The sequence below is a fragment of the Eptatretus burgeri genome, chromosome 4 (genome assembly GCF_056783735.1).
Source record: "Eptatretus burgeri isolate ZD-2024b chromosome 4, Ebu_testis_v1, whole genome shotgun sequence".
Taxonomy (NCBI): Eukaryota; Metazoa; Chordata; class Myxini; order Myxiniformes; family Myxinidae; genus Eptatretus; species Eptatretus burgeri.
The window spans coordinates 77,539,319-77,565,445 of NC_140964.1; the positions used below are offsets into that span (position 1 = coordinate 77,539,319).

General features: G+C 43.6%; 1 protein-coding gene and 1 long non-coding RNA gene across 7 annotated transcripts; one reads left to right on the forward strand and one right to left on the reverse strand.

Moving 5' to 3' along the window:
- The first annotated feature begins 1,932 nt into the window (after window positions 1-1,932).
- On the forward strand, window positions 1,933-12,417 carry LOC147028424 (uncharacterized). The gene is made up of 3 exons (XR_015057564.1): window positions 1,933-2,283; window positions 4,409-4,541; window positions 12,290-12,417. It is a non-coding gene; the product is annotated as an uncharacterized LOC147028424 (long non-coding RNA).
- On the reverse strand, window positions 2,662-25,712 carry POLDIP2 (DNA polymerase delta interacting protein 2). Of its 6 annotated transcripts, none has more exons than XM_085878809.1 (13): window positions 25,512-25,712; window positions 25,228-25,301; window positions 18,437-18,518; window positions 15,465-15,576; window positions 12,347-12,444; window positions 10,988-11,096; window positions 10,802-10,871; window positions 10,344-10,451; window positions 9,686-9,822; window positions 4,981-5,007; window positions 3,932-4,057; window positions 3,684-3,763; window positions 2,662-3,486 (listed from the first exon to the last, which is right to left on the reverse strand). In XM_085878809.1, the coding sequence occupies exons 1-13, from the start codon at window positions 25,655-25,657 to the stop codon at window positions 3,375-3,377; spliced, it is 1,281 nt and encodes a 426-aa protein (XP_085734935.1). In that variant the 5' UTR covers window positions 25,658-25,712; the 3' UTR covers window positions 2,662-3,374. The 6 variants fall into 6 exon arrangements, with proteins under 6 accessions (XP_085734935.1, XP_085734934.1, XP_085734937.1 ...); XM_085878808.1 differs by lacking the exon at window positions 15,465-15,576 and adding an exon at window positions 18,821-18,989 and having other exon boundaries at window positions 25,512-25,710; XM_085878811.1 differs by lacking the exons at window positions 15,465-15,576; window positions 25,228-25,301; window positions 25,512-25,712 and adding exons at window positions 18,821-18,989; window positions 23,619-23,640.
- Between the last annotated feature and the right edge of the window lie 415 nt (window positions 25,713-26,127).

Below are 26,127 nucleotides of genomic sequence, written 5' to 3' on the forward strand. Positions count from 1 at the left end.
TCTGGGCTGGTGCTCCTGCCTCCCACCTTTCTCAGCTTAACGCTGTCGAAACCTGGGCATTTAAGATCATCGGCATCTCCCGCAATGAAGCTGAGTCTTTGGGCCTCTCACTCAATCACCGCAGGTTGGTCGGTGGTCTTTCTGTCTTCTACCGACTCCTCTCCAGCCTTGCCCCCCCCTGCTCTCTCTGCGATTTGTCCCCACCACATTTCCACAGGGCGCTCAAGGTCCGCCAACAACCCCCTTCTGGTAAAACTACCAAAATCACGAATCACTGCTCATCTTCTCTTTCATTCCTCTTTTTTCCCGCCTTTGGAATAAACTTCCTCACTCTATTCTTTCCCATTCTTCCCTCCAGGCTTTCAAAACAGCTGTTCACCACCACCTCTTATCTTCCCCCATCCAAATCCTCGATCTTTTCTACCCCCGATAATCCACCCAGCCACTTCCTTCATTTCTCCTGCTTTCCTTCCTGAAAGTCCCTGTAATGTCCATCTTCTCTTCGCCATGTTCCCCGTCCCATCCCCATCCCTCTCCCTTCCACAGTTCACCTAATGTTTTGTCCCCACTGTTTTGTGTACGTTTTGTGTACTCCCCAAACACCCCACTGTTTTGTCCCTTCCACTCCTGCCCCTCTTGTCTCATGCCTCCTTGCTGTGAGTTATGTGTTTGCTCTCATACGAGCCTTGACCAAGGTATACAAAAAAAAAAAAAAAAAAATTGTTTGGCGGCGACTTCCAATCAGTCGCCATTTTAGTCGCCATCACAAGCCATTAGTGATGATCTGCAACAAACCATTAATCAGAACCTCACCATGTCTTAAAACACACCTAATCAAGATTTAAGGCTACAACTTCTCCATCAAGTATAAGCCAGGGGCCTCCATGATACTTGCCAATGCATTGAGCAGGTCACCTAACCCAGAGAAGTGAGATGACATACTCCTTGACTTGCAGGTTGATAACATCACCTTCCAGGATGGCCCAGATACCCAGACCATAGACTTAATCCATTTTGGGTGTAGCAATCAAGATGCACTGCAGCAGGAGACAACACATGACCCTGTTCTGAAAGCACTACAAGTAATTAAATGTATGCTGGATGGCTGGACTCCATAAAGGAACTCCCACAAAATTTGCAATAATTTTGGCTGTACAGATTAATTCAGTTTCTAGAGGCATCATCTTCAAGGGAAGACCCAAATCCTTATACCAGTCAATGTGTGCTGACATACTCAGCTAACTTCACCTGAGACACCTCAGAGTGGAGAAGACCAGATGCCTAGCTTGCAACTCTGTATACTGGCTAAAAATCAACAAGGACATTGCCAAGTTTGTTGGATGATGCCAAACTTTCCAAGAAAGCCAGACTACAACAGAATCACTCAAGCCTCACAAAATACCCATCACCCCTTGGACCAAGCTCGGAACTGATCTGTGAAGTCGATAGGGAAAATTTCTTCATCATTGTGGTCCACCACTTCAAATATCCAGACCACCACACCCAAACTGTGAAACCCCTCATGGATGGGCTAAAATCACTGCAAATGCCACAACTTGTGATACATGACCTATGGAATTGTAAATGTAGGAGATGCATTGGAGTTTGAGGATCCAGGGATATTGGCAGGACTTGTCAGGAGCTTGTGTGGATGGGTCATGGTTGAGGTTAGTGTAACACAGGCATGATGGGCCAAATGACCTCTTCCTGCACCAAAGTCCCTTTTTTGTCTGCAATGCAAGGGAAATTTGGCAGCTATATTGGACACCATCTGATTTGAAAGTCACTGCAGTAAATACATTTTCACACCAACAATGAACAAATTAGTTTTTAATCGCATGAATGTTTTTAAAAAGTAACAAATTTAGTTTGTCAACCGGGTAGAATTTGGCTGCATACTGTGAAACAGAACTTTGCTGAATCCTTCTCCTGACAGTAGCAGAACGTACCATGCAGGAACACTCAAAATATTTTTCATACAATGGTAGACACACCCTTGCAGTGACACTCCTCCTGAGGATGAAATTAGAAACATGGCACCACAGTTGCATAACTAACTTGTGTTTTAATACATCTCTCACATTGTTAAACTGTTGATTTTCATCAGAAATGATCGGTGTCGTACAGGAAGTGGTTTGTTAAACACCGGTGCAAAGATGCTGTCGTTGAGACTTCCGTCACTCTGTCTGGGCAAGGCCAGTTTGCTGATGCCTGACCTTCACGATAGCCTGACATTGGGATATCATTGTTGTTGTTGCTGCACAGACAATTTTAAAAAGCAAGGTCAGCAACACAGGCATTCACTTTGTTACTCTGATTGCTCAACATGATGAAATGCTCATTTTATGATCCATTTTAAATGCACGTGATATGATTGTCTTAACTTCTGCACACCTGTGGAATAGTCATTATAGGTGTGGGCACATATCATTAATTTAGGTAAGTGGTTGCAATTCATTTAGGTGTATACATGAACACACTTTATTCGTTTTTATGTACGTGGGTGCATTTCATTCAATTTGCAAATGAGGTCGTAATACAACACACTTGGCAGACTTTCCTGATATACGATATTGCATTATTCAAACTAAAATATCCCCAAACCTTTGTTCTAACAGAAGGAAGGAACTTTCCCTCATAACTGCAAAATAAAATCAACAGTTTACACAAAACTGTTTATTGTGAAGCACTTCAACATCTGGACTCCAATACAGTTGAGGAAAGGCAAATTATAACCTTTTCAAATCGCTTTAAAAAGAAAATCAGAAGCTTACAAACCACAAGGTTTGAATCTACTGAACATGGTCAGAGAGAAAGGGATAACGGGGAGTTGGGCTGAATGGATTATAATCTGATCAATTTGTCCGAAACACATGCAAGGTTAACAATGATTTATCAGCATGGAAGCAAAAGTGTGAAGGATAAAACTTGCTCAAATACTTTTATGAATGGGAGAATTTGACCCCACCCCCCGTTAAGCTTTACCCCCTCACCTTCCAAACATCTGAATTAAGAATCAATTTTAATTATTTATCTCTGACTTTGCATTTGATCAAAATGTCTGAAATATATTACAAGTTTCTGTACAAATTAGCAAACTGCATTTGTATTACAACATTGGGAATATTGGATGTTGTGTCAGGAGCCTGCAGTACCACCAGACTATTGTATCATGCACATTTCAAGTCACGCAAACAGAGAAAGTCAGCATGGCTTGGGACAGCCTTGGTGGAAATCTTACGATGGGCGTTACTCCAGCAACTATCATTCCAACAGGTGGCTCAGAGAGTCAAGGAAACAAAAAAAAAAAAAAATCACAAACTCTCCGCTGACAGACTCCAAAATCACCAATTTGACAGCAGTCCACTCCAAAATCACCAACTCTCCCGTGGACCACTCTTGTCTTCTTTGGTGCTCTCCAGTGAGAAGGGTGGGATGCGCACATCAAACTGAGAGCCGTGTACATGCTCAAACCTGAATGTTCCCCTGGAAATCAAGCAAGTGAGGATTGTTGATGTCGAACACAAAGACAGCATTGGCATCTTAGCCTGGCATTGATGGAATGATTTGCTGATGTTCATTTATGTTTGGACGTTATTTAAGTTACAAAGCAAAACATCAAGTTTAACAATGTTTGAGCTTTATCGACAATTCATGTTGTGTTTGGAACACACAAAACATACCACATGTGACCGCTGGCAGCCTGCAGTGATACATGGCTGCTGTACTGGAAAGCAGGCTGCTCCTTAGAAAGGATTGGCTCCTGGGAGAAAATTACACAAATGTCAACTGGCAAAATATTTCTATCCATCCTTATCCTGACACCAACTTTGCTCTCAATAAACCTACATCTCAAATTAAACCGACAAGTAGCAACTTGCCTCATTTCACAACACTTTTGTCACCTAATGTAGCAGGTTAAGTTACGCACCCGGCCAACAACTCCTCGTCCACGGACAGTCTCCAACGTGCCCGTTAGGCTGAAGATCCTCCAATGACGCTCCCGCAGCTGCACATCTTCATTGCTCAGGTTTTCAAGACGGATGCAGTACCGCCACTGCAAGGCGAGAGGGAACATGGGCAGCCGTTTTAGTACTGTCTTTCACTTTGCTGACAGTTATGACCAATACATTCAGTAAATATGGTGCTGCTGCTGGCACCTAAAAGTGCTTGTAATCAACATGGCATGCAAAGACTGCATATTTGTACTACAGTCTCTCATAAGATCTAATCAACTTTTAATTACAATTCATTCTCCTTTATTGTAAACAAAGGCTCATCCTATTTTCATTCCAAAAAAGGTTGAAATGTTTCTTTTGCACAATTATTTTTACCTCTGCCACTGAAGATTAACAGAGGTTATGTCCCCCCCCCCCCCCCCCGTTTGTCTGTCTGTGTCTGTGAGCAGGATATCTCAAAATGTTATGGAAGGATTCTGACAAAACTTGGTGGACATGTTGGGTGTGTGGTTTCTGTTGTGCACAAAGCCCTCATGCGTATCGTGAGAATCAGATGGGGATGTCAATGTCTTCCAGCAAATTGTAAGCAAGCTTCCTACATTACCTCTCCACTGCCCCTCGTATGCTATATTCATGCTGTTTCCCTTTCCACTCGACCCCTGTCACTGGATTACAACACAACTTAAAGGTTCCAGGAAGGATGGTGTGTCGTGGGGCAATACACACTGCTGGGTGAACACATTACACAAAAAATGAAATGCTCAATTGATGTCACTTGGGAACACACCACCACGGAATCAAAAATGACACACCCTTTGTTGGGAGATTCATAATGGAGACAATGTTTCATACTTGTGTTCAAGATTATACAAGTAGTTTGTGTTGTGCGTGTGCACAAGTGCATAAAACTATATCATAAGGTCTTCAACAAAACCTGACCCTCCCCTCCCAAGAATATCAAATAAAGTAAAGCATCACATGCTCCTATTCATTGCACAAAATCAACAAAAACAAAGCTTACCCAATATACACGCGAGTTTTCTGTTTCCTGGGAAAGAGAAAGCAGAAATTAATCCAAAAGAACTGTAATGTTCATTTCAGGCAACCTGAAAGAAATCAAGTGATGTCATTCACTGTGGGTAAAATAACAAATGTAAATGTAATCAAAGTTGGCCAAAGCATGTTGGTTTGAATCTCTGTAGGTGTGTGTCCAACGGTGGAAGGAGGCCTATCCAAAGCCCACAGCACCCATTTTGGTTCATTGTTCATAAAGTTTTCATGATCAAACCAACTTGTGATTCCCAAAAATCGTCACCAAGCCTTAGCTTGCTCGTTTGAAACAATTCTTGGGTTTTCTTTAGAATACTGTTCTCCACGAGGTTGTTTTTTTTTATATATTGGTTCACAAGCACCAACCAGAGTGACCACTATATTCGTTGTGTCTGTGTGTGTCTGTCCAGAGAATAACTCCGTGGACTTTGATCCGATCTTGATGAAACTTGGTTGTGTTCGATATCAATTTCTAGTTGTGTTTTCCTGGATGAGGGCGTGCTACGCCCATTGTGGGCGGAGCCACACCCAAAAAATAGCCATTTCTTGGGGGTAGTCGGATTAAAAATCTATCTTCTCAGAATTGACTGAATGGAATGAGTTCTTCGGTATTTGAATAGCAAAATGAATTATCTAAAACTTGTCATCGGATTTTTCATTTTCATCCCAAGGTCAAGGTCACAAGGTCAAAAACTTAGAAAATTGCGAATTTTAACATAAAAATCATCTTCATCTTCTTTCGGCTGCTCCCGTTAGGGATTGCCACAGCTGATCATCCGTATGATCCGCATAGTGATTTGGCACACGTTTTACGCCGGATGCCCTTCCTGACGCAACCCTGGTCGCCTCTTACGACACAGGGATATGGTACACCTATTTTAACCGGGGTATACACCGGCCCAGTACACTGGTACTCACTTCACCGACCTCGGAAGGATGACAGGCTGAGTCAACCCCCTGGTGTATTAATTCAGTGGCCCAATGGGGCTTGAGCTCAGGACCTTTTGGATCCCAAACCGCTGCCCTCACCACTGCGCCAACACCAGGCTTATTTTGACATAAAAATCATATGACCGCCCAAACTTTGAGAGCTAGGATGACTATTTTTTTTATGCATAATCTTGGTCATTCCCCACCTAAAGTCTTGAAACCATTTTGCTCCATCTCGAACACCTTGCCCGTGGCGCCCCCTTCAAGTTTGTTTTTACGCTGATTTCATCTAAGTATGGATAATCCGAGGAGTGTGAAATGCCATATAGCCTATGACGTTATCTTGTTCCTAGAATGTTCCAGAGGAAATTTTGCACCAAAGGTCATAATCCTTGACCTTTGACCTTTAAAGGCCACAAAGGTCAAATTTTCAAAGTTGTGGGAATCGAACCGGGTTTTTGATCTTCTTCGACGAACTAACTCCAATAAGCTATAGTACATATCCTGTTTGTTTCCTTATTTTAATGTCCACAACAATTTTGTGACCTTTAAAGGTTATGCAAAGGTCAAATTTTGAAAGCTGTTGAACGAAACCGGGTTTTCGACATTTTGCAGCTAATAACCTGTCACCCGTACCACATCATGTTGATCATTTTTATAACTTGGTCAAAAATTATCACATAGTTTCATCCTCGACTTCTGAAACAATCCACATCGTCAAATACCGCTCGTGAACCATTGTCTTCAGACTTGTTTTTTTTAATAATTATTCCAATTACTTTGATTTTTACCCCATGCACGTGAAGTAAAAAGCGGGATTAAGCAATCGGTTCACTTTGTCTGTCTGCAGATGTCAGTTTATGATTATGATTGAGAAATAGCTTCATTTCAACTGAATTATATTTTGAACATGAATCAAAAAAATGAACTGGTAGTTTTGCAGTACTTTGGCTCTGAATTTGCATGAGTAGAAGAGTAAGGTAATTTTCAGTCTGTCTGCCTGTCCCACAGTTTGACAAAATTGAAAAGCATTCAAAATAATAAATTGTTTTTAGGAACATCATAAACAACAGGAACGAATAACTAATTAAATGCGTTAAATGAGGTGGTGCCAAAAGCCAGTGCATCAACAGCGGTAAACTTGCTAAAAAAAATTTAAAACGTTAAAAAAAAATCTACAACCTTTAAAACTTTTAATCTATTTCAAATGAATTATAGACTTGAACATTATAGAACATGAATCACCTTCTTTCCACTTCCAAAAACATCCAGTTTTACAGTACTTGGACAAAATATTGTCATTTTACGTCATATCGACCAATCAAATTTGCAGGTCACTGTTAGTATTGGAGAATACCGAGATTCAGACAAATGATGGCTTGTAGGAAACAGACTGTGCCCAGAAACTTAACTTTCAAAAACTTTTTTTTGTAAACCTTTTTTCATAAGCCTGCATGGGGGTAAGGAATTCCATGAACACTCCACTGGTGTAAAGTTGATTTTATTCAGTTTCCAAGTTCTTTTCAAGTTGCTTGACCATCATGTTCTTTTTGATGCATTCAAGTACAGTACTGAACTGTCAACTTAAAATGTGATGTCATTTCAGATTACCTTTTGCAAAGAGATCAGAATTTGGCCCATCCCTATGGTCCGTTGAATGACAAACTGCCCAACGAGCACAAGGATGTCACCCAATCTGAATGGATATGGAGCAATTTTCTCCACAAGATAGACCATAAGTAATAACTAAACGAAAGCTCAGAATTGTTTGACAAAGTCGACAACTGGCCAAACACCACCATGAAATGCATCATCCACATCGATGTTTCCACAACACCACATTTCAAAGCTAAGTTGTTATAGTATGCCAAAATAATTGATTTGAATGCTCCAGACATGCTCTGCGACACACAGCACTCTGTAAATACTTCAGCACAAAGATTTGTACCGATCTTGCATTGTTGCAATCAATTAACATTGTCAAAGAAAACAGCGAATTGTTTGGTACAAGATCGAGGCTCATGAATAAGTGTCACAATCACATTCAGAAATCATGCCAACAGTGTGTTTTGGGTTTATCTACATAATGAATATGCATAAATGTAGGACGTGTTGATCTCCTCCTCAGTACCCATCCCGAATACAGTCCCATACATCACAACCACGAACAGACGAATTAAAGTTCTATACGGTTTCCTTTATTCTTATAAATGTGAAGATTAAGTTGGTCATTACAGTCACTGGGCATCTTCTCTGACCAAGCTGCACAAGCTTCAAACTAGAGCGAAGTCAATGGTGTGCCATCGCCTATCCCCACATTTCCCACCAAAAGCAAAGTTGAAAGAAGGCAAAAAGTTCCACCAAGAATGACCCAATATCATATTTTGAGTTCAATTTCTTTTCTTTTCTTTTCGTTTTAATCCATGTGACCCCAAGTCCCCATATCCTGGAGCATGAACATGAACCGGAAATAAAATCCCCCCAAAAAATTTCAAAAGGCGTTTTCAATGCGAACGCTCAATGTTGATTGCATCTATCTATAATTCCAGCAATCTGTGTGTCTATCTGTTTGTCTGCGACTGCTGTTTCTCGACGACCGCCGGTCCGATCTCATTGAAACTTGCCAGGAATATTGCCAGGGACCCCCCGGATGTGCCCTTTCGAGGTTTGATATCGATCAGACGAGCGGTTCCCAAGTTACGGCCATTTTATTGCTTTTTCAGTGTTAAAAAGGTGTATATATGGCAGCTGAAGGTGTTGTTCCACCTTCTCGTGCCATTTTTTTCACAAATTATTAATAACCAGATGACCACCGGTCCGATCAGATTGAAACTTGCCAGGAATATTGCCAGGGCCCCACGCATGTGCGTTTTCAAGGTTTGATATCAATCGGACAAGCGGTTCCCAAGTTACGGCCATTTATCTGTCAACCAATGACAGGACACGGTGCTATGATGTCACAATTGTTTGTTTAATTTTTTTTTTTTTGGCACGATTGACGTCAATTCTTTTTCTTCTTCGTTTGGTATGACGTCACAATCGACACTGGGGACCTAAGTATGTGCCTTATTATTTATTATTGTTGTGCTTGGTAGACATTTGTGAATATATTTACAGAGAGAGGGGGGGGAAAGAGGGGGAGCGAGAAGGGCAATAGAGGGGAGGGAGAGAGGGGGCGAGAGAGGAGGGGGGAGAGTGGGGGGGTACGAGAGAGAGGGGCGTCACAATTCTTCGTTTGATATGACATCACAATTGATGCTGGGGACCTGATACTGCAGGCACGAAGCTGCACATACTGGCACGCACCTACGGGCCCGCACTAGTATACAAAATTTCATGAAAGAATGTTTAAAAATGCGCCGTAATTGCAATAATGTGGTATTTGACCTTCTGGCCATGGCCTGGTGGGTGGGGCCAAAATTATACTGCCCTCTCCACCTTCTTGCCATGTGGTGATCATAACTACGATTAATTTCTGCACAACTGTTTCGGAGATACCGTGAGACACAGACAGACAAGCAGACACAGACAGACGGACAGGCTACAATATCCCCCGTTTTTTTTTTCCAAAAAGTGTGGTGATAAAAATGAACCAACGTAATACATCTGTCATGTCACAAGGATGATACGACCGCAAAAGCATGGATAAACCGAAGTACACCTCTACATATCCACAACCTTGCTATTGATAAAATATCCAACACACAACCAATAAATCAACACAGTACGCAGTTTTAATATCATACCCGCATGCCCATGTAAAACGGTGTGACTGTGACACGAACATTCTCCGTCGTCTCACGATGTACATCTGACAGTTCCAACCAGGGATGGTTCTTTTCGTGCCATGCATGCAGCGTGTCACGTGCAGCAAATACAGAAGCTGTGCATGAAGGAAGTTGGGACGACAACCCTTAAAACAGCAAAACTAGGAATGCATGAGTAAAGGAGATGAGGTGTAGTAAAACACACACATCCAGTGATCGCTGATACAACTGCAACGATACCTGTATAGACGTATTAACCTCATGACCTTTTAAACAGGTCTATGCATTTGAAGACAAAATCGTGGGTGGGTAGGAATTACAGGCCTCCATGTAGTGGAACATTAATGTAAAATTTGGGTTGACCTTTTTGGCATTCCCAACTGATCACGTGGCTCTTGATATTGGGAACCCAGGTTCAAATCCCACACGGTCTGTCAAACTTCCCATTTTTTTACTGACATCTTTCTAATTCATAAAAAGGAACAATGATGTCTCCCAATGTCATGCACAACCTCGGTCTGACATTGCAGACATGACAGTACTCCATGAGCTTTAGAGCAACAAAAAGGTTGTTTTTTTTTTAAAAATACACGACAACGGTGCAAAGTCTGGTTAAAGTAAAGATGTCACTACACACCTTGGTTAGCATCAGAGGTAAAGAATCGGTCGAAGAGTTCATGGTGGATAGGCGTGCGGTCAGTGGAGGTATAAGGCAGCACATCGTTGTGAGCAATGTAGTCTAGGCCTGTAAAATGAACGGTCAGCTGAGGCTTTAAATAAATTATGTACAACTACAAATTGCAACAAGGCATGCAATGATTACAATGGCTGCACCTGAAGGAAAAAAATTAAGTTTACATGGGGAGGGAAGGGTAAGTGGAGGGGAGGGAAGGATAAGTGGAGGGGAGGGAAGGATAAGTGGAGGGGAGGGAAGGATAAGTGGAGGGGTGGTGGGGGAGGGGAGAGAATCGGCATTCAACTTACAGCAATGAAGCATTCAAAATGCATCCAAAAACTACAGATGTTCCCACCTCCCCAAGGCCTTCAAAAGCATGAAAATCTCATTGCATCATACAATAATAGCACTGTGTTCACCTGGGATTGCATACAGTGGCCGCCCATCATCATGGCTCGCCAAGAAGGTGACACCTTCAGTCTGAGCACGCTGTGAGAGCCAATCAGGAGGGAGTCAGTGATTCATACATAATTTGTAAGCACGAATGAAATCATAGCAAGCATGAGAGAAAGGTGTACGGGTGAAAGCGATGTAGTGGTACTTGCAATATGAGGACAGTCTCGTGAATCTACCAAAACTTGGTAGTACACTTGAGTTTGCCCTTTCACTTCTTTTCCCCCTTGCGTCCCAGTTTGTTCAGATTTCCTGCAATCGCTAACAAATGCACGGATATTAATAGAATAAAGCTAAAATCCTTACTAGTCATGGTGTCAAAGGATGCACAAGATATTATGCGATAAGTTTAGCAGAGGTTTTGATGCATGCACATACTAAAATGGCTTACAAAGAACTGGAGGCTGAGAATTGCCACGCGTTTGATATTAGTCCATGCATGCCCAGCATCCAACGACCAATCTCGGACTAATTCAGTTGGTGTGGAGTGAAGGCCGGGTGCGATTGCCGGCAGCTACGTAACAATGAAAAATTATGCGATATATGAAAAATGGTCCTCAATTGATCAGCCACTTCAAAACTAGATCGCATCGTGTGAAACGCCCTGCCTGCGAATCATTAAGATGGCAGTTTATAATCAGGCTGAGAATCAAATGCAGAATAAACGGCTCAAAGGTGAGTATGCTATCTAGCCCGTGGGCTGGACAGGGTTACAGGGCTACAGTGCACCCCCCCCCCCCCACCCAATACTCGACTTGATTGGTATATTTTTGGTCCTTGGGATGTCCTCGGTGATTTAAAAAAAAAAGAAAAAAAAAAAAGATGGTAACATGAAATATCTTGGGATGGAATTGTATTTTAGACACTTTGTTGACAAGTACATGTAATCGTGTGAAGCAATTTTTGGGGGAATACTTGCTTAGCAGGCTCCTGTCTCATTTTGAATGTCGAATATCATGAGAAAGGTTATTCAATTGCCTGTTCAATGAGGTATCAAATGTGCATGTCTTATGAATAGTCATCCCAACAGTCATGCAATCACAATGATAAATAATCAAAGCAAACACTTCATCAAATCGAAACCTTAAGTACTGTTTAATCTACTGTATCTATTACACCGATCACTTGGTAAAGTTTTGAGACCAAACTTGATAGTTTGTGACGATTTTTCAGTGCACACAGCCAAGGTATTAAAATTACATCATCGCGCAGTTTATCCACATCAGGGCTCCTCACAAATGATTCAGTCTGAGGGCGATGGAGATTCAGAGTTCACCTACTACACTCTAACCTTGCACGAATGATATTTTATTGTTCATTTGGAGGTCCTGGATGAGAAAAATTATGTTCACTTCCATATATATTTGGATAGAATTGTACTCGAGACCTGATATTTAAATATTATCTCTAAATAACTTGAAGTGCAGCTGACCGAATGCTATGCTCCATTTCAGCAACAACTTCCTTCAAGCTCACCAGATCTTACAGAAGGAACACCAGATGAGCCTCACCTGTCGATGCTACTGCTGGAGACATCACGGTCATAGAGACGTGCTCGCCATGGGAAAAGTACAACACCACGGTAACCAAACACTTTGTGCAAGAAGAGCTGAAAAACACAAAGATGAGAATAATACCACAGTTTGTAATATTGTAGAATGTACATAGTAATTAAATGGGGATTGAGGTGCAAGCACAAATAGGAAATGGAACAAGCATCCACGTTAAAACAGTAAAACCCTTTTTGCTCACCTCATGTAAACAACTGCCACGTATTATATGGACTGCCTTTCACCATTAATTGGGCTTAGACTTTCACATCTGGTCACTTGTCTCATGCTGGAACACCAGATTTGAATCTTATGCACTTATCGAATGCCTTATGTCCTTGTAAAAAAATGTGGCAAAGAGATTGAGGGGAGGAGGAGATTGGTCCTGCTTAAGCAGTCTTAAGCCGGGGGGGGGAGGGAGGGTGCAGGGAAAACAAAAAAATAAATAGTATTTGTAACTTAATAAATTTAAAAACAAGATGGAGAAAGGTTCAACATTAAGTATTCTCACATAAACAATCAACAAGAAATATCAATGTGCAAGTACATCGTGCGTTTGTAACAAAGTCATGTGTAATAGCACAGCTAGGCTCGATAGCAAATCCACATGAAACTGCACAGCAATGCAAGTAGCAAACAGAACAACCCAGCAACGATGCAAAGTGTCAAGTGAATGGTGTGATAAGCATAAGCAGGAAATGGTCCACAGTATACAAAGGGCGGAGAAGCTTCCTTGTGACCCAACCGCCATCTATGTCTGGTGCCAAACTGCATCTGTGGATGTCCTCGTGCAGTTCTTGGATGGTGGTGGCAGGTGTGAAGGAGACATTCGATGACTTACTTTGATCGGCTGTATCAGGCTGACCTGGTACTGCCACGTATTATATTTAGTTTATTATATTCAGCTGTCGAGTTGGATGTCAGGAGTATTACTATGGTGGTGGCAGGATTTCCACTCTGGCCCGCCGTAAAACACTTAATTTCAGCTACATACACAAAAACGAAGAAAACCACTCTGTGGGAGTACCTCCTGTGTACCTGCCCTTTGCAGGGCAGCTCACCAAATGATGGGATTGGGGCAAAGCCTTCGGGACCCCCATTCTTTGATGATAGGAGGCAAACCATGGGGAAAACTTGCTGGGTTGGGGTGGTGCTGAGGTGTCGTTCACCTGACGGCGGTCTCCTGGTTAACTTGAGGTGGTCCCTTCGGGTGGGTGCCTGGAATGTCCTCACTTTAAGAAAGGATGACCACTTGTCTGTTATCATCTGAGCTCTATAATTGTAAAATCAGTATTGCAGCACTCTCTGAGGTTCAGAGAATGGACAGTGGTAAGATCATGGCAGGTGGTTCACCTACTACTGGTCTGATCACTGATGGTCGCCATGCCCAAGGAGTTGCTGGAGCTGCATTCAATAAGCTGACTTCCATGAAAATTGAGGTAACACCAATCAATAAGTGTATTATGACACTAAGGATTTGTCACTCTCTGGGTGTCATTTCCCTGGTCTCTGCATATGCTCCAACTGAAATGAGTAATCCCACTGTGAAGGAGACATTCGATGACATGCTCAAGTCTGTGGTTGATCAGTGCCCCAGGCGAGATACTCTTCCAGTCTTGGTGAATTTCAATGCAGCAACTGGCACCAATAAGGATAGTTATGAGATGTGATGTCTCCATAGGTCTGGAACTGTGAAGTGTGAACCAGAATAGCTCCAAGTTCCTTGATTGTGGACTTAGGGTAGCTGGTTCATGGTTTCAGCACCCACAGCCACATCACTGGACTTGGTATTCCACTGCTGGTGGTGCGGCAAAGGAGATTGACCATGTGCTCGTTGATGGTCACTGGAGGTGCTCCATAACTGCAGGGTCCAGCAGACAAGAGGCCCACATGCAAAGAAACTGAAGAGTTAGAGCATCACCTGTGGTCAAATGATTCTCATCCTGCTTACAGAGGAATCCACACATTGCATTACTCCAAGCATATCCCTCGGTGTGCTGTAGTTAGTGGAGGGTGGTGCGCTCTTGAGAGTCATCTGAAGTGATGGCTCGCTGGGCTGGTTACTTTGATTGGCTGTACCAGGCTGACCTGGTACTGCCACGTATTATATTCAGCTGTCGAGTTGGATGTCAGGAGTATTACTATCCATATTGCTGACCCTCCAAGCAACTGTGAACCACCTTCATTTGTGGAAACAGGCTGTGGTGAGCCAGTTGAAAGGGGGTATAGCTCGTGGGATCTGTGGCATCCATGCTAAACTACTCAAGGCTGGTGTAAATGCTGTACTTGTGTTGTTGCATGCAGTTCGGAGCATAGGCATCATCCCGACTGACTGGAAGAGGGGCCTTGTCGTACCTCTTTGGAGAGGGAAGGGTGATCGCCAGGACTGCAACAACTACTGAGGGGTGACGCTGCTCTCAGTGCCGGGCAAATTCTTTGCTCGGATAATTCTCGATATGGTTCGCCACCATCGACTTGAGCACCAGCGCCCAGAGCAGTCTGGCTTTACACCAAAGAGGTCAACGATTGACCGTATCCTTGCTCTTCGGGTCCTCACTGAACGCAGGCGATGCTATGTTGATCTCCGCAAAGCACTCAACTCAGTTAATGATCGGGATGCCCTCTGGAGGCTTCTCGGTCTTTGTGGGATGTCACTAAAATGGATGAATCTGATTTCTGAATTATACTCTGGTACTGAGAGTGCTGTGAGGTGTGGTGGTTCCATCTCTGACTTACAATAACTTCAGAAAGTATTCACACCCCTTGACTTTTTCACAATTTGTTGTGTTATAGCTTGAATTTAAAATGGATTAAAATAAAAAAAATTTGTCAACAATCCACACAAAATACCACATAATAAAGTCAAAACATGTTTTGAAATTTTTCTACAAATTAATTAAAAATGAAAAGCTAAAATGTCTTGCGTCAATAAATGTTCGACCCCCTTTCCTATGACATTTCAAATTGAGATCAGATGCATCCAATTTCCTTTGATCATCCTGGAGATGTCTCGACAACTTGATTGGAGTCTACCTGTGGCAAATTCAATTGATTGGACATGATTTAGAAAGAAACACACCTTTCTCTGTAAGGTCCCACAGTTGACAGTGCATGTCAGAGCACAAACTCCAACATGAGGTCCAAGGAACTGTCCATAGAATTCCAAGATAGAATTGTAAGGAGGCATAGATCTGGGGAAGGGAATAAAACAATTTCTAGAGTTGAAAATTCCCAAGAGCATAGTAAGCTCCATAATTAGGAAATGGAAAGAATATGGAACTACCTAAACTCTTCTTAGAGCTGGCCGTCCGACCAAATGAAACGGAAGACCAAGAAGGAACCCGAGGAAGTAAAGAGCAAAGATGGAGTCATCAGGAGGAACCTGGATAGGATTCGGGTTTCTGCCACTACTCCACTACCTTTAAACCCATTCAGGTGCAGCCAAGTGAGCCTCACAGAAAAATTTCTGCAAGAATTCACTTCTCCTTAGAGAAATAGACAAAGAAAGGAATAGAGAGTAAAAAATGAAAGAGAAGAACAAAGAAAGAATTAGAATGAAGAGAATTGTGAAAAAAATAATAGAAAGAAATGTGAAAGGAACAAAGATGTCAGAAAGAACCCAGACAGATATTTCAGCAGTTACTCCCCAGGCTCAAATGCAGCAACATGTACAAGTTACCGGAGGTCCATCAGCGGGGAAGCACAGTCCACACAGCATCAGGATATGGTGCAAACATAATGAAATGGAAGACCAAGAAGGAACCCGAAGAAGTAAAGAGCAAAGATGGAGATGAAAAAAAACTGAGCAATTGTACGAGAAGGACCTTGTTCAGGGAGGTGAACAAGAATCTAACGAACACCGACAGGATTACAGAGTTCCTTGACTGAGATATGAGAAGCTGCCAGAAGGACAACAATCTTTGTAGCTCTTCACAAATCTAGGCTTTATGAGAGAGTGGCCAGACAGAAGCCACATGACAGCATGCCTGAAGTTTGCAAAAAGGCACATAAAAGACACAGAGCATGAGGGAAAAGATTATGTGATCTGATGAGACGAAAATTTACCGCTTTGGCCTGAATGCAAAGCGCTACATCTGGTGGAAACAAAGCACAGCTCATCATCCACTGAACACCATCCCTACCATGATGAATGGTGGTGGCAACATTATGCTATGGGGATACTTTTCAGTGGCAGGACCTGGCATACTTTTAAGGATAGACGGAACAGTGAATGGAGCCAAATACAGGCAAATCCTTGAGGAGAATCTGCTTCAGAGTGCAAAGGACCTCAGACTGAAACGAAGATTTACATTCCAACAGGACAATGACCCCAAGCATACAGCCAAAGCAGCAATGGAATGGCTTCAAAACAAGAACGTGAAAGTCCTTGAGTGGCCCAGCCAAAGCCCAGACTTGAATCCCATTGAGAATCTGTGGAAAGACATGGATTGCTGTTCAACGACGCTCCCCATCCAACTTGACAGAGCTTGAGCAAATCTGTGAGGAAGAATGGGAGAAAAATCCCCAAATCCAGATGTGTAAAGCTGATACAGACGTACCCAAGAACACTAAAGCTGTAATTACTGACAAAAGTGCTGACAAAGTATTGATGCAAGAGACATTTCAGCTTTTCATTTTAAATAAATTTGCAAAATTTTCTAAAAACAAGTTTTCACTTTGTCGTTATGGGGTATTTTGTATGGATCGGTGCCAAAAAAAAATTCTAAATTTAATAAATTTTAAACTCAGGCTGTAAAAACAAAATGTGAAAAAAGTCGAGGGGTGTAAATACTTTCTGAAGGCACTGTATTTCTAATTGTTACTGGAGTCTGTCAGGGGTGTGTACTGGCCCCCACACTTTTCAGCGGTTGTATGGACTGAATTCTCGGGAGGATGTTGGAGAAATCAAGCTGCAAGTGTATCGTTTGGGAATGTCAAGATCTCTGACCTTGATTTCGTGGATGATACAATCGTCTTCGCAGAGACTCTGCATATCCTGATGGGGGCCCTCCAGGCGCTGAATGAAGAGTTGTAGCCACTGGGATTATGGGTCTCCTGGGTCAAAACTAAGATCCATGCTTTCAATGACATCTTGGATGCTGTGATCTTGTCTGTACAGAGTCTAAGTGCTTGGTGCTTCCAGTCTTGCTCTATGTATGTGAGACTTGAACTCTCACCAGATTCTCTCAGTGAGCGTGCCACATGAGTGGAGGAAGCCAAAGGGCTGAGCACGTGCTTCGTGGTTGATCGTCATCTCAAGGAGATGGGGGATGGCTCAGGAATCTGCCTGGTGGATGACCAGACAAAGTGGACGTGGTGACGCGCTGCTCCGGTGCATGCTCCCTGACCTGACCTGACCTATGCAGTACGAGTACAAGGGAAAATCAACACCAGTGGCAAGCATTCAAATGCAATATAAAATTTGCACATCTGGAACTGTAATGTCGATTGTGGAGCAGCACTGCAACCAACATAAACAGCACGAATGAGACGTTCAGAGGTCTCAAAGCTCGGTGAAGATGAGATGATCCGTGCTCTCCACATTAGTGGCAGTAAGCAATGGGTGGAAAGATAGATGGGATATGACACTGAGAGTCAAACATATGGAATACCATAACACATGGACCTTTACTTGATTGTTGAAGCAATATTTTTGTGTAGAGTGTCAACTGTGACCTGCTGCTGGAAAATAAACTGGTATATTGATTTCTTAACGCTTCATAGCAAAACCTTTGTGTGGGCAAGGAAGATGCAAGCCTTTGACTCGCTTTTCTTATGATGGTAGAGCTTAAATATCCATTACTTCCCATGTCACTCCAATATAGAAATTGGGGGAAAAAGCACTTGGAAAGAAGAGGGAAAAACAATCTGTGAAAATATTGCAAATGGGATGTCATATACAGGGCGGTGGAGGTTCATACGTATGCTCAATCAACAACCTCCAATTACTTCTCGCCCCAGTATGTGTTGATGTAAACCCTTCTGCCTTACTGAGCAAACTGGATAAATAGATCCCACCCAACATGACAATGTAAAAATAAATTGACTCACTTGGCCCGAATTATACTTTCCCTGTTCTCTCGGGGGCTCCAAAACCCCCACGGTCTCCAAAACCTTCCCTTCCGCCCTGCTCCTGGTCAAACACAGTTTGAGTTAACATCAAAACAATCACAAATCAATTGTGATACACAAAAATTATGATTACTTACCAAAACATAAGATACATTGTCGTAATAATAATTCATCATTATTACCTATTCATTACACCATTATTCATAATAATTACAAGTTCGTTAAAAAACACACACACACACACACACACACACACACACACACACACACACACACACACACACACACACACACACACACACACACACACACACACTTTCTCCAAAACAGGTAAAGATATTCAAATGAAAAACAAATAAATACCAGCAACAATCTATTCCACCATGGTACATGTATACTGTCGGCCCCTGTTGTTTGCGTGGATACGTTCCTGGAAAATGCCATGAATGTCGAATCGGGGAATGTTGGGGCATTGGGTAGGTTCTTGACGGTTCGTGATTTATAAGGCAAAAACCAAAAATCCCTTGAAAAACTGCAAATACACCCACAAAAATGCAAAAAAAAAAAAAAAATAAAACTGTGAATACATGAAGCACAGGGACACGAATGGAGAAACAGGTGGCATTTTATCAACCGCAAATACACAGGGTCCGTAAATGGCGAATATAACAGCGGGGTCCAACAGTATATTAATTACTCAACATAATTACTACTATGGTCCACACATTTCTACCAACATTTAAGTAGTTTTGTGATGTCACGATAAAGCTGTGCATCCCGCTGACTTAACCAGTACTAATTAGCAGCCTTGACATCATCATGACAAGAAGAATGTTCTCCACAAAGGTGTTCCTTAAGTTTTATTGAAGAAATTAAAATTCGATGGAGCCAAGCTGGTGATCCTTTGTGGTGGTACACCGTTGACAGTCTCTTGCTCTCAGGATCGTAATGGTACACCACTCATCTCGAGACAGTTATCACAGATCTCTTCTCCAGCACTTCATGCTTCACAGCACTGACATCGTGCTGCACCCTGCAATCTTGACCAATATAGCACTGAGGCCGATTCCGCCATAACATTTCGACCGATTTCTAAGTAATTTTAGCAAAATTTCTATGTAATGGGAAGTCTTTAAATTAAAATGTTTTGCTCATATTGTCAGTGGGTGCAGGCTCATAAAATATGCCAAAACTTGCTGGATTCCAAGATTCCATATCTTTTGTATTCAAAATTCAAATCGTCGTAACTGACCTAACAAGAAATATCACCCACCATGGGGTATCCCAAAAACATGGTCTAATTCTCTGAATTGGAGGCAACTGATCAATGGCAGGGACAGTGCTATTATTATACATGTTCTCGAGCAACATACAGCCATCAACTTAAATTGATCAATACCTGCTGTGGAGCATCACGTGATATTGGTCACGTAACTGATGTAACAGAACGTAACTGACGTAACTCTTGCGACGAACTTTAAATTTCAGATTACTGTACGATTACTATATGATCATAAACACGACCTGACTTTAACAAATTAACAAGTAAACGAAATTCACTTCACAGTCCTCTTCCTGGTGCATAACTGGGCATCTGCTCACTGCTTGACAGTAGATTCGAAGCCAACAAAATGTGTTTTGAACTAATAAACGTGTGCAAGAAATCCAAACAGCATAGAAAAAGATTGAATCAAACAACTTGGGGCAAACTAGCAATCAAAAGTTATATCCTCTCAAAAGCGCTCTTCATGTCCTCCAGGGAGGGGACTTTGAATGCTACCACTCCTTGTAGAGCAACCGGTCCGTAGAAAATGACAGATTTGTGGACAGTGTCAAGGTCATCGGCTGCGGCCCACTTGAAAGATGTAACCCCACCCACTGTGGGCTGGTGCAAAAACTTCATGTCCCAGAAACTATCACGGTCACTTCTCCTGAGGGTGCGGCCAATGTAAAATCGATCGATGAAGTCGACGGCATAGTATGCCTCCGATTCAATAACCACTTTCTCCACATTGTCTAGGGATGGCACATCTGGGGCCGCTACTGACAGATGGCGTGGGCGGTGGGACTACCAATTGAGATGGCGTGGGCCGTGGAACTGCCGCGATGGCTGGTTGTGCACGACTTGATACGGCGGTGAACTGACTAACAATCGCCACTTGAAGCCAGCCCGTAGTGTCAGCATCAGGATAGAAAAAATGATGAGCTCTCAACTGTGGGATGGCGGTGGGCTTATGGTGATCCCATAGTTCATCAAGCTGCGTTTTCACCTCTGCCACCTCACTTGCAGGCACATACACGACAGTCACATTCGGACATGCCTCCTTCGCAACTTCTGCAAATTCAGCAGTGTTACCAATGACAGTTCTGCCTTGTAGGGTTCTCCTCATGACTGCTCGCTTTACTGTCCCACCGACACCATCGACAGGCCCTTTACCATGCGCAGTGCCAAAGAAAGACCAGTCTACCTTCTCCAACTCCTCGTGCATTTTTGAAGGCCAATTCAGGAGACCCAGGGTGAACCGGTTTTTTAATTGGCTTCCTACACCATCTGTGAACATGTGCAGGTGTTTGATTCTTCAATCAGCATAAGCCAGTTCTTAGATTTTCTGGTTGAATGTCACCACTGCATATTTGTCGTGGTGAAGTTCGTCACTTACCATCACAAATGATTTAGTACCATCCATGGTATTTAGGACTGCGGTGAAGAGCGTCACACCAGTAGACACCCAGTGTGCTGACATAACCTCGTTCTGCTGTTTGATGTTATAGTTTTCGGAGAAGTCCTCCTGCAACAGCGCCTCCCCTTCCGTCAGCTGCCCCTTCCGTCAGCTGCCCCTTCAGAGCCTTTATCGCTCGCAACTGGGTTTTAGCAAAGAAGACATGTCTCCTCATGACGCCCAACTGCTCCACCACACGGACGGAAGTGCTGTCTACTTCACCCAGTGATGAAGCCACCATCTCCTTCCGATATTGATCGTTCCACTGGTAATACTCAATGACAGTTTCACCAGGTTTACCAATACCAAACAGATCCTCAACTTCCATGCTGAATTATTTGCAGTTATCACACTCCCCTGTATAACAATCCATGTGCCAGCCACACACGGTCAGCTCAATCAACGTTTCTGCAGGTGGTACATTTGGAAGATGTTTCTGGATGCCATTGAGGAGCAGTTCAAAGTTTTCATAGTATTGGCAGCAACAAACGTTTTGGTCTTTTTCGGACACTGACACTACGTTCGCTGGGCATTACGCCGCAAACTTGGACTTTTCCATTTTAAGATTTGGGTATTCTTTCTTCAACTGCCTGAATGCCTCCATGACAGTCATAATAAGGGTCTTCTTCTGCCTCTTTATCTGTTTTACATCCCTCTTTATGGTAATGCAGTCTCTCTTTCCAGGCTGCTGCCGAGATATCTCATCGCTGAGATAGAATGCGCGGACGACCTCTTCTGTCTCTGCCATCACTGGGTTCAGGCGTTTTGGCTGGCCTTGTTTAGCAATTAGGCCAAACGTTTTGGCTAGTCTCTTCACTATGCAGACCTGCCTTCGCGGACTCCCAGGCAGAGTGTTCCCCATGCATTTCATAGCTTTCCCCAGACTCTGAGCTGAAGGAAAGCTTTTTGAGGGTGTACTAGGATTGTTCACTCGAGTCGCTGCTTCCTTCCTCTGGGCTCTCATTTTCTGCATGCAGAGTTTGGTGAAGGTGAAGGTGTACAAGGGCAGATGGTGAAGAAATAAGGAAGACAGCGAAAGGGCGGAAAAAGAAAACGCAGGAAAGAATGAATAACGAATCACGAATGGTGTGGCGAGAAATGAATTGGACAAAGCGTTGAGGACTGTGAAAAGAAGAAACATGGGTGAGCAAGCAAAGTGAAACGAATGACAGAAAATGGACGGAGAGGAAGGAGGGAAAACGGACGGACTGAGAGGAAGGAGGGTAAACGGACGGACTGAGAGGAAGGAGGGTAAACGGACGGACTGAGAGGAAGGAGGGTAAACGGACGGACCGAGAGGAAGGAGGGAAAACGGACGGACCGAGAGGAAGGAGGGAAAACGGACGGACCGAGAGGAAGGAGGGAAAACGGACGGACTGAGAGGAAGGAGGGAAAACGGACGGACTGAGAGGAAGGAGGGAAAAACGGATGGACTGAGAGGAAGGAGGGAAGACGGACGGAAGTAAGGAGAGAAAGGACAGACGGACGGAAGTAAGGAGAGAAAGGACAGACGGACGGAAGTAAGGAGAGAAAGGACAGACGGACGGAAGTAAGGAGAGAAAGGACAGACAGACGGAAGTAAGGAGAGAAAGGACGGACGGAAGTAAGGAGAGAAAGGACGGATGGACGGGAAGGACGGAAGGAGAGGAAGGGCGGAAGGAGAGGAAGGGCGGACGGACGGAAGGAGAGGAAGGGCGGACGGACGGAAGGAGTGGAAGGGCGGACGGACGGAAGGAGAGGAAGGGCGGACGGACCCTCGCGTTCGTACAAATAATAGAGTCTCCATCAAAGTCCGAAAAAGCCTCTCCATATCGAATTAAAATTCTCTGAAAAAGCTTTGAATCTCTGATCCTCCCAGTCTTTCCACCCCTTTCCTCGCAAGAGGCTCTCTGCACAGGGTAATTCCACCGTAACATTCAGACAGAACTTATTGGCAGTTCTCAAAAATATTTCATGAAGAACAAGGTTATCGTACCAAATGTATTAGTTTATTTTGTGCAGTGAACACAAAGGTGCCAGGAAATGGTAATTATACGAGATTAAGAATTTTTGCCTGAGTACTACGGTATGATGAATCTTCGTAACAGACGTAACCGTTAAAATACCCGCTTTAGCATGATGGTCGTTTTGCTCACAAATTTCTGTGAAGTGTTCTATGACAGAAGACAAAATCTGGTATAGGTAAGTCATTGTATTCCCAGTATTTATTTGATGAATTAATGATGCCGAGTAGGCAGTACTATGGCAAATGTAATGTAACGGACGTAACATCTCCGGACGTTTATTAAAAAACGTCCGGAGATGCTAGCACAATGTATACAGACACTGCTCGGTGAAGCTAATATTTCAATTCATGATCTGTCATATGGTAGGTATATAAGGTTTAATGAAAAATGTACTTTCAAAAAATAGCCACCAGGTAACTTTTCCCATGGAATTACCCCACATCCTTTTATAAAGCCTCAAATCCTCCTTCGCTTGAGCCTTCCTACCCCTGATGGCACAGATCAGAACTGTCCGTCAAGTAATGGCACACGGCACGGCTCGGAACAGTTCGTCACGTCATAGCTCACAGCACGGAACAGTTCGTCAAGTCATAGCTCACGGCACGGAACAGTTCGTCAAGTCATAGCTCACAGCACGGAACAGTTCATCACGTCATAGTTCACAGCACAGAACAGTTCCTCACGTCATCGCTCACAGCACGGAACAGTTCGTCAAGTCATAGCTCACAGCACGGAACAGTTCGTCACGTCATAGCTCACAGCACGGAACAGTTCGTCATGTCATAGCTCACAGCATGGAACAGTTCGTCACGTCATCGCTCACAGCACGGAACAGTTCGTCAAGTCATAGCTCACAGCACGGAACAGTTAGTCACGTCATCGCGCACAGCACAGAACAGTTCATCACATCATAGTTCATGGCTCGGAACAGTTAGTCAGGTCATCGCGCACAGCACAGAACAGTTAGTCACGTCATCGCGCACAGCACAGAACAGTTCATCACATCATAGTTCATGGCTCGGAACAGTTAGTCAGGTCATCGCGCACAGCACAGAACAGTTAGTCACGTCATAGCTCACAGCACGGAACAGTTCGTCACGTCATAGCTCACAGCACGGAACAGTTCGTCATGTCATAGCTCACAGCATGGAACAGTTCGTCACGTCATCGCTCACAGCACGGAACAGTTCGTCAAGTCATAGCTCACAGCACGGAACAGTTAGTCACGTCATCGCGCACAGCACAGAACAGTTCATCACATCATAGTTCATGGCTCGGAACAGTTAGTCAGGTCATCGCGCACAGCACAGAACAGTTAGTCACGTCATCGCGCACAGCACAGAACAGTTCATCACATCATAGTTCATGGCTCGGAACAGTTAGTCAGGTCATCGCGCACAGCACAGAACAGTTAGTCACGTCATCGCTCACAGCACGGAACAGTTCGTCACGTCATCGCTCACAGCACGGAACAGTTCGTCACGTCATCGCTCACAGCACGGAACAGTTCGTCAAGTCATAGCTCACAGCATGGAACAGTTCGTCACGTCACGGCTCGGAAACGTCTGGCACAGCACAGCAAGGCTCGGCTCACTTTTCGTCTCTCAACATAATTTACCTAAAGGAACTTCTGTGATTGATTGATATACATAGAAACATATATATATATATATAACAACTAACTGATGGAATCCAAGAAAGTTTGACTTGCTGATAGAAATGTTTTCATTTGCCATTTGAAATTCCATTATCACTTTAAAAATAAATACACTTCGAAGATGATCACAGTTTTCTTCATGAAACAAATGTTAATCCACAAGTGTGTGAGTTATAATAATCACCCGTGCTGTGATGGTGCTAATTGGGGGAAGTAGGGCTTCTCTTGGCCTCCCCGCCCCCCCCCCGTCACTGTTGACGGGTTTCCCCCTCCCTCCCCCAAGTGTTCTCCAGTAGTATATCGTTTTTGGTCCTACAAATATCAACGGTGAAAAATCACTTGACTAATTTTTTTTAAATTATAATAATTCTCGAACCAGATCTTCACCAGAATCGAATCCATTCGTCCTCGTCAGAAACCGGTCATGTCCACCAAATCCGTTCATAACAGTGTGAGATACCCTGTGCACAGACACAGACATCCAGAGATGTAATCACAACGTCCGTTCGGTCCACCTCCAATGGCGAAGGTAACAAGTCTTCCCTCGGGACGACAAGAGGACAAGAGCCCAACACCCTGAACCTCGACCCGAACCCATCCCACATATAATCACAATGTCCCCCCCATCAGGCCCGGCCCGACTCCCGTCTCATCCCCTGATCAGGGCTCACCCGCCGCGGGACGACAGACGGCGGATAGCGACGCCGGACAGTGGGGTCCACGGTGTTCGCCTCGGCCCGGACAGCACGCCAAAGCGAGACCGACATCGCGCGGGCCGCAAGCATCGCGCCACGCTAATGAACACTCGAGCAGCCATGCGCCTCAATGTGTGACGTCACTCGTTATTCATTCTCCTCCCGTCCTTTTCATTCACTTAGAATATTTTTTTAATTTCTCGTTCGTTTTCTCTCTTTGTCATTCTTTCTTTTGACCTTTTCAATAACTGTACGTTTCTCCTTTTGTTACTTTATTCCAAGTTTATGCGCGAACATGATTGTTCCGCGATTTCATTCGACTAAAATGACTGCGTCATGGATGCCAAATGTTATGACGTAAAAAGTTGTTTCAAACTCCCGTGAGATGTAAAACATGATTATATGCTGGGCGGTGTAGTCGCTCGAGCGTCCGCTCTGTAGCTGACAGGTCGGCTGTTTCAACCCAATCCAAAGGCTTACTGTACACACACACACACACACACACACACACACACACACACACACACACACACACACACACACGCGGCTGCTTCCTCGCTCGACGCTCAGCCGCACGGACAGATATAACTCT

Coding starts and splice junctions, on each gene's coding strand:
- POLDIP2 (XM_085878808.1), bottom strand. CDS start 25,657: ATGGCTGCTCGAGTGTTCATTAGCGTGGCGCGATGCTTGCGGCCCGCG. Junction 10,452..10,801: donor GCCACTGTATGCAATCCCAG/GTGAACACAGTG, acceptor TTCATTTTACAG/GCCTAGACTACATTGCTCAC. Junction 4,058..4,980: donor AAAACTCGCGTGTATATTGG/GTAAGCTTTGTT, acceptor CTCGCCTTGCAG/TGGCGGTACTGCATCCGTCT.